General features: G+C 53.7%; 1 protein-coding gene and 4 non-coding genes across 5 annotated transcripts; 2 read left to right on the forward strand and 3 right to left on the reverse strand.

Annotated features, from left to right (window-relative positions):
* Positions 1-1,224: 1,224 nt before the first annotated feature.
* Positions 1,225-1,297, forward strand: TRNAF-GAA. Its single transcript has one exon. It is a non-coding gene; the product is annotated as a tRNA-Phe (tRNA).
* Positions 1,298-1,886: 589 nt separating this feature from the next.
* Positions 1,887-1,959, reverse strand: TRNAK-UUU. Its single transcript has one exon. It is a non-coding gene; the product is annotated as a tRNA-Lys (tRNA).
* Positions 1,960-4,623: 2,664 nt separating this feature from the next.
* TRNAR-UCU lies at positions 4,624-4,709 on the reverse strand. Its single transcript is given in 2 exon segments — positions 4,624-4,659; positions 4,673-4,709. It is a non-coding gene; the product is annotated as a tRNA-Arg (tRNA).
* A 248-nt stretch (positions 4,710-4,957) lies between these two features.
* Positions 4,958-5,030, forward strand: TRNAV-UAC. Its single transcript has one exon. It is a non-coding gene; the product is annotated as a tRNA-Val (tRNA).
* Positions 5,031-6,190: 1,160 nt separating this feature from the next.
* On the reverse strand, positions 6,191-7,126 carry LOC101628306 (olfactory receptor 4D11-like). Its single transcript, XM_004682752.1, has one exon. The coding sequence runs from the start codon at positions 7,124-7,126 to the stop codon at positions 6,191-6,193; it is 936 nt and encodes a 311-aa protein (XP_004682809.1).
* Between the last annotated feature and the right edge of the window lie 1,434 nt (positions 7,127-8,560).

Raw genomic sequence — 8,560 nt, forward strand, 5'->3', positions numbered from 1 at the left:
GCATCCCTAACTCGCCTCTGCAGAAGGGAGCAAGGTGGGCCTTGACGTCACTAGCTGCACGCAGGGTGAGTGGACCAAGCAGCTCCCCGCGGAGCTGAGGGGCGTGGCACCCGGTGCAGGCGAGGGCCCAGGCCCAGGAGAGGCCTCCAGTACTCCCTCATCGCCGTGCAAGACGGCCGTGCATACCCCAAATTACCTCCGTCTCCCCAAAGCACCGCTTCCTCGTCACAAGAAAGGGATGCACACTGGTTTCTCGCCTGCATCTGGCCAAGTTGCGACGGAACGAGCCAGCATCGCCCCAGTCAGCTCCCAGATGCCGAAGCCATTTGTATTATTTTCCTCATTGAAGAGCTTCCCATCTCGGGAACAGAGCTACACACTGAAACAAGCAGGGAGCCCTTTCTAAAGCGTTTTTGAAATGCATTAGATGCATTCGAAGCTAGGACCCAGTTGCTGTGGCCTGTGCTGGCGTCGTATGCGGGGCCACCTGTGGTCAGGGGCCAGACTGGCCACCTGCACCACCTTCTTTCCAGAACAGAGTGGTTCAGGGCGGTGAGAGGGCCTTCCGGGGCAAAAACCACATGAAGAGCGTGGAAACACTCCAATCTCTCTCCTTCAGGAGGGGCCCCCCGGGGGAAGTGGCCAGGCCCATTAAGGCCGCCTTGGCAAGTGGGGTCTCTGCTCGGATCACCTCCTGAGCGCACCGCAGGGACCAGACCCAGGCCGGTGAGGTGAGGCGAGCAGAGCAACGAGCCCTCCTCCTGCTCCCCTGCGCGTGCTCTCCTCCTCTCCGTCTCTTTTACCAAGGGAGACGTGCGAGGGGTTGGTTAGTCTGCCACCCTTCAGGGGGTGTGGGCTTCGGGGCTGGATGTCTCTGGTTCTTTTCTGGATGGTGTGTTACCAAGTATCAGGCGATTTGGGTGGGGGAGGAGTTGAACGGCTCAGGGAGACAGACAGGGCACGATGTAGTTTGGCTTTGACAAGGAAGCTGGGGAGAGGCAGAAAAAGCCTTAAGAAGAAGAGAACAGGAGCCCTGGGAGGAAGAACGCCCGTGTTTTCTTACATGACAGCAATGGACTTTCATTTACCGCTCTCAAAAACCTCAAAGTTAAACACAGGAAAAGTTAGAAAGTGAAATTAGAAGTGAAAGCAATAGAAACCAGCCTTCTTCTTCTTCTTCTTTTTTTTAATTTCCCTAATAGGTTAAAACAGACTCTCGTGCTCGCCGAAATAGCTCAGTTGGGAGAGCGTTAGACTGAAGATCTAAAGGTCCCTGGTTCGATCCCGGGTTTCGGCAGGCCTTTTGTTTGCACACCTACCCGCCCACACCCTGGCCCACTACCCCACGTGTCTTTTAGCGGCCACAGACGAAGCAGGCGACGGTATGAGGCAGTTTTCAAAAACAGGTCTGCACAGCAAGACCCTGCAACTCAGGGTCCCCCGGGAGCGTCCGGTGAAGGGGGAGACCCAGCTGGAGACTGGGCTACACCGGGTCTGATCTAGTTTTTGGAACCTCACTCTCCGCGTCGGGTGTTTAATGAAAGAACCGCTCCAGGCCACACGCTTCACAACCACTGCCAGAAGCTTTACTATCAGGACGCTGACGGCCGGGGGGCATTTTCTTTGCTGTGACTGATGGAGTTTTGACCATAAAAGTAACACCTGTGTGCGTTAAGAAGGGTATCCGCGGACCGAGCAGTACCTGAAGATAGGGGGGAGAAAGTCACTGCGCACACTTTCACTTTTTGAGCGACCGGTCGGCCGGGGTGTGTGTGGCTGGCGCCCCGAGTTGTCAGGGAGCCCCCCCTTCACGTGGGGGGTAACTTCCGTTCGCTCCGAGAGTTTATAAATATTCCCAAGTGCAATTTGAAATTTAAAAGAACCTGCGCCCGAACAGGGACTTGAACCCTGGACCCTCAGATTAAAAGTCTGATGCTCTACCGACTGAGCTATCCGGGCCCTTGCAGGCGGTGCTCCCCGGAGCCTATCCGCAGTAAAACTAACCAAGTGATCGCACTTTAGCCTTCAAGGATCAAAATTCTGACTCTTTGGTGAGTCGCTGACAGGTGAAACCGCAAAAATCAAAATCGAGCCAGGGGGTGGACGGAATAGTCATTGTTTCTCTTTTTTCCACCGTCGAGGCAAAGCCGCCGGTCTGACTTGCCTGACACCTGGCGGTACCCCCAACCCCGGAGCCCCAAAGGGTGCATCCCGCTGGGAATCTCCGGGTTTCGGCTCCCTGGGAGGACTTTCATCCTTCCAGCCCGGAGTGCTCAGAGGGTGGAAGATGAGTAATGCGTAATCAGGCTTCCAGTCTTTAGCCGACACGTTGCCGAGCACGCGGGGGTCCATGACTCCACTGGGTCCTGATGGGGCAGGGAGACCCGCAGGTCCAGGGCCTGGAACGTGACCGCACCTGCATTGGGATCTGCAAGACTCCACAACCCCAGAAAGTGTCCCCAGTCCTGCAGGGGGTGGACCTGTGACCAGGCCGAGAGAAAGACAACTCTGGGCCCAGGGACAGCCGACGGGAGTGACCTTCAGGGGATTTGGACATTTCCCGAAGCTTCCATCTGAAAGGTCTGCCCTTGCAAACTGCAGGCTGGATTTGAGTTAGGAGATCCCGTTGTCCTGACAGCTCTGCCCTGACCAGGAAGGTCGTGTTTTCAGTGGGAAGATCGCCCACAGAAGAGAACGCTATGGGGAGCACGCAGGCAGCCGCGGGATCCCTCCCCCCGGCCCAGACCCCTCACTATTTCTCTTTTATGGGGAAATGAAGAGGAAGCGAAGGACAACATAAAAAAAAATTCCTTTATGGAAAGATAGCCATGTTATGTCAAACAAAACCAACCAGAGAGAGGTTGGAGATGTTTGGTGCCACGCTTCTTTGAGAAAAAATTAAAGGAGATGTATGAAGATGCCTTTAATCATATTTATTGGGAGATTTGGTGCTTGCCTGAACAGAAGGGACTTTTCAGGACAGAAAACAGTATGATTAAAATGGCTACCGAGGCCGGTGTCACTGGAGCGTGTGAGAGGCTACCTTCACCTTTCCTGTAGGTCCCAGTCATTATTGCATGACACACAACAAGCATGTCTTCTTTTTTTGCATGTCTTCTTTTTTAATGAATTTTAAAAAAAGACAAAAAACTAGTCTGTTAGGTTATCCCACTCAGCGGGGTCATGTAGGCAGAACCCTGCACCCCTACTTTCTCCAGATCCCAGCACAGAGATGACAAGAACAAAATCCCTTCCCTGTTGGGTTCCCCCCCCAAACCCCCATGTCCAATGGTTTCGCAGGGGAGATGTTTGTATAGAAAAATCACACATGAATTTGGTGTTTTTTTTTTTTAAACGTTTTAAGTTTATAGGTACGGTCTTCACATATGGAAACATGGGTATTTCAGACAACAAGTTTGTTGAAAACTAAGAACGTGAAAATTAAAAACTGAAGCCAGGTGCTGGGGGGAGGAGCCACCTGCCCGGCTTGGGCTGTGCAAGGGGAGCCAGTGGCTTGGGGCTTAGCTTTGACTAATGCCATAGGGCTGGGTTCCCGCCCCCCAGGACTGCTTGGGATACCTGGACAACACACCTAGGTGTTCTCGAGGACAGACTTGATGGTCAGGCACAGAGGGCGAGCATAAACGGGGTCACCAGTGGTAAGAGCGAGACCCAGGCCTGCTTGGCACAGAGTGGATCGGAGTTGCAGGGATTTCATTTAACAGCTGGGAAGTTTTTGTTCAGCAGAGAGAGGGGGACATCATATAGGGTGAATGGTTTCCATAATCAGATGGAATAACTCCGGCCTGAGAAAGGGCCGCATCGCCTTCCCCGCCACCTGCTTTGTTTTTACGTCCCTTTTCCACGCCTGAACTTGGGTTCACTTGCTTGTGAATATTCGCTTCTCAGGACTCCGTCGGGCAAACGCCTCTGGGCTGTAATCTAGGTAAGACGCAGCCTTGTTTTCTGTAGCTGGAGGTTCACTTTTGCTTTTACAAATTTAAGTGCTAACAAAAACGCGAAGTCTCTGCATTCCCACAACCGAACTGGGATCGCGGCCTCAAGTCAGCATTAAAAAAATGCCGGGCATTTTAACTGCACCGGCGCCCCCTTCCCTCCACCACGAACGTCTTTCCACAAAGCAGCGATCTGACGGTGTTGCTACATTTTCTGGATCTGGCATTTTAAACGGGATTGAACGATGTCGGTTTGGAAAAGTGGGGTACACCCCCAGCAGAGGCGGGGTCCGAACCCACAAGGGCGCAGACCCACCGCACTAGAGCTCAGAGCCTAAGCCCGCCAGCCGACACGGGGCCTTGCTTTGAGCATTTTGTACTCCGGCACGACGCGGAGTTAACTGAAGTTTCAGGACAAATTGGCTTTGCTTCACGAAGTGAAAGAACAGCACGGAGCGAAAGCTCAGCCCTTTCTTGCAAACCTCTGCATCTCTTCACCGTGAACTCCGGGCCACCCGGCATCTGCACGGCTCAGGCAGCGGGGTTCCCAGCGGCTCCCCGAGGAAGGGCGCCCCCAAGCCTGAGAAAGGAGACCCCCGTGTCCCCAAGGCGGGCGCATCCGTCCAGCGCATCCTCCGTCCGCTCTTCTCCTTGTCCAAAACAAAAGCGACTCTGGTGGGACTCGAACCCACAACCTTTGAATGCCTCCAACGGTCTAGAAGTCCAATGCGCTATCCATTGCGCCACAGAGCCCGGCGCCAACGACCCTCCGCGCCGCTTACATCAAGGCAGCGCCAGGCGTGTCCGCCGCCTGCAGCCGGAGGAACCGCGCGCCCGCTGTGCCGGCGCGTGCACGGAGTCGCTCTTGAACGGCGGAAAGGCTTCTCCACGCTTCTCTAGGAGAGCGACGCCCAGGGTCACAGCGCACGCTCGTTCCGCGTGTGGGAGCGGAGACGCCTTTGTGTAGAGTTATGGCGGCCCGGCGGCCTCCGCCAGCGTCGGGTTCCATAGTGTAGCGGTTATCACGTCTGCTTTACACGCAGAAGGTCCTGGGTTCGAGCCCCAGTGGAACCACGAGGGTCCGCCCTCCGTTTTGCGTTTTATATTAAATTTAGGCCAGGTTTTATTTTTGTGAGCTCGAGCCTGCGTATTCCTTCGAGAAGGGGAAACGCCGGGTTCTCGGGGCGCCGTGACTCTCCCGACTCGCCCGCCGCGCGGCGGGGCTCAGCGACTGCGAGGAGCCGCAGCCGAGGCTGCCCCCGTGTGGCCCCTCGGGTTTGTGCAGGCGCTCGGCGGTCCCCGCCTCCGCGCGGGGGTCCTCCCCACCCTCCTGCCTAGCGGAACCCAGGGGGGCAGGGCCCGAGCCCCTCCGCGCGCCCCTGCCGCCCTGCTGACGTTGTCTTTGAAAGTTGCTGACGCCTTTCCGGAGAGGAACTTAAAGGTCACCCAGCTTGCTGTTTAACGTCGCACCATCAAAATTAAAAGAACCTTCTGAGAAATTAATTGTGCGCACCTGGTAAAAGAAGTCAGCCAGCGCTACATGTTTTTACAGTGGAAATTTTCTCCTGGGCCAAACGCTAGGGGCTGCTCTGAGGACCCCTGTCCTCGGGCTGGTCACCTCGGCCCCTAAAGACCCGACAGCGGCCCTGATCATTCTAACGGCTCCAGGTGCAGCCACCAACGTGCCTGCCTGAGAAATCTGGGGGCCTCTTGGCGTGACTTTCTGGACCCTGGGCTGGGGCTTGACCTCTCGATGCTACTACCTTTTTCTCCTCTGCAATTCTAGCTTGCCCAGACTCGCTATGTATGAGAAGATGTCACAGGAACGACTGTTTTCCTATCACAGGACTGCTGTTACAGGACAGAAGGAACATTTGGGGGCCTTCCTGGTGGTGCTAGGGTTAAGTCCCAGCACTGTGAGGCTGTCCCCAGCAACAGCGGCAGGAGTTCAACCCGAGTTCGAGTTCGGCCAGGGTGCTGACCCACAGGGCACACAGACCTCTTCTGTCTCCGGCGGCTGCTCCCCTCGGCAGTGTGTTTCAGTGATCTGCCTGTTCTGCCCCCTCTTCTGTCTCTGGTGAATCCTCCCACCCCCTGCATCTCTGGTCTACACTCTAGCATAATAATTAAAAAGGGGGAGCATTTGGGATTCTAGATGTCTATTCATTGGGGCTTTCTATCATGCAGTAAGGAAATATTTTTCAGTTTTGACCTCCAGTCTGGGTTTCTAACCCCTATTCCTTCTCAGCAGGCCCGAGTCGTCTCTTCAGCCGCTTCATGGCCGACTTCATCTCCTGGTTCCTCAGGGTGTAGATCACCGGGTTCAGCAGCGGGGAGATGACCGTGAAGGTGACGGAGATGACCTTGTCAGAGGGGAGGGCAGCGAAGGGCCGCGCATAGACATAGATGCAGGGCACGAAGTGCAGGGTGACCACCGTGATGTGGGCGGTGCAGGTGGAGACGGCTTTCCTCCTGCCCTCCCCGGCCTGCGACCTCAGTAAGGCCAGGATGACCGCGTAGGACGCCAGGAGGAGGAGGAACCACAGGATGGAGACCAGGCCATTGTTGGAAATCATGAGGAGCTCGATGACAAAGGTGTCCGTGCAGGCCAGCTTGAGGACCTGAGGGACGTCACAGTAGAAGCCGTCAACAACGTTGGGCCCGCAGAAGGGGAGCCGGAGCAACAGGGAAATCTGCACCACGGAATGGACAAAGCCCCCCACCCAGGAGGCCACAATGAGGGCTGAGCAGCGCCCCCTGCTCATGATGGTGACGTAGTGGAGGGGCTTGGAGATGGCCATGTAGCGGTCCAAGGCCATGACAGAGAGAGAAAAAATGTCTGCTCCACCGAGGAGGTGGAAGAAGAAGATCTGGGTCATGCAGCCATTGAAGGAGATGGTCTTCCTCCTGGCCAGCAGGTCCACGAGGACCTTGGGGGCAGTGATGGAGGAGAAGCAGATGTCCAGGACAGAGAGATTGCGCAGCAGGAAGTACATGGGGGTGTGCAGGCGAGCCTCGTAGGTCACGGTGACCATGATGAGCAGGTTTCCCATCAGGATGGCTGTGTACACCAAGAATAAGAAAAGAAATAAGACCAGGCTCAGCTCCCAGGTCTGGGTCAGTCCTTGAAAAATAAATTCTTTCACCCTTGTGTAATTTGCCTGCTCCATTGGGTCATGGTTCTTTTACACCAGCTACCTGGGGAGAGAAGACTTTTGTTACAGAGAACATATTAAAACAGGGCCCTCCCTGCTGGTGCAACAGGTTTAAGCACAGTACTACAAAGTCAGCTGCAGCTGCTTCAGCACCAGTTCAATCCCCGGCCAGGGAGTGACCCACGTGGCCCAGCAGATCTCTCCTGTCTCCTTGCTGCTCCCCTCAGCTGTGTACTTCATCAGTCTGCCTGTTCTGCTCCCTGCTGTGTCCGATGGATCCTCTCACCTCCCCAATACCTCTGGCCTGTACCCCAATTCTGCATGCATGAATAAATAAATCTTAAAAAAATATATAATCTTAAAAAAAAAAAGAGGAAAACAAAGCATATGAAAACAAGAAAATTGGGAGTTAGATGATTGGGTGTGCTTTGGAGGTTATTCCAGTAGGTGTTTTCTTTTTGAGTTACCCTGAATCACCCTGACTTATCCTGAGTTACCCCATCAATGTAAGTTTCCATGGGCGCAGTGAACTGCAGCCTAAATCAGTGTGTCCATAAAATTCTCCCTAAAACATTTTACATTTACATAATTTGGCATGCTCCTCATCCTTCTTGAAAATCCATAATTGCTCTGACAAGTGAACAGACTAGATTTTCTTTCAGTGAGTGAATATTCATGTGTCTAATTGTTAGAAAGTGGAAACGGAGGGCGGGGGTGGGGGGAGCAGAAAACACAGTTGGTGGCTTCTGGGAGCTTCTAACTTCTCTGTCCTCATTTGCAGTAATCATGGCTAGTTGTCTTAGCCTGGTCAGAGTTTGACGATTCCAGGCGGTTGACATTAAGTTGAGAAAATCCCCCAGCCAAACAGCTTGCTGTTTATTTACCCCGGGACGACCAGCTTTGCAGCAGCTGAGATCATTTGAGCCCATTCCTGACCTTTCTATTTCACTCTGTTCTTTGATGCCTCATTATGTTTTTAACAAGGTGGGGCTTGGCAGCTTTTCTGTTGTCTCTGCTTCTTAACATGCTCTTAGCCAGGATTTTATCACTCAGGCCACTGCACAATGGTTTCTTCCCTCAGCTCCCTTTTCGTCCCATCATGTACATTAACATCTGTCACTTCACTGGTAGGTGACAGAGTGTCAGTTTGTCATGAGTAAAAAAGTATGTGATTGTGTTTGTTTCGCTGGGCTGTGAAGTTTGAAGAGGCTCGTTTCATTTATTTGGCTTGAGTTCACTGCAGGCCACCCCCAGCCCCGTGATGCCTTTGATAGTCCACAGGACTGGTAAAAATACACCGTATTTGTGCTTTTCCTACAACATAGCATCCTTTGAAATGACCGCAACTATTATCCAATCTCACCTTTAAAAAGTAGATGTGTTCCAACCATAGACCAGAGACATTCTGTGGGGGTGGAGTGGGGAATGGGATCAAAAACGGGGGGGGGG

Source organism: Condylura cristata, unplaced genomic scaffold, assembly GCF_000260355.1.
Source record: "Condylura cristata isolate star-nosed mole 26May11 unplaced genomic scaffold, ConCri1.0 scaffold00015, whole genome shotgun sequence".
In the NCBI taxonomy this organism is placed as follows: Eukaryota; Metazoa; Chordata; class Mammalia; order Eulipotyphla; family Talpidae; genus Condylura; species Condylura cristata.

Coding starts and splice junctions, on each gene's coding strand:
- LOC101628306 (XM_004682752.1), bottom strand. CDS start 7,126: ATGGAGCAGGCAAATTACACAAGGGTGAAAGAATTTATTTTTCAAGGA.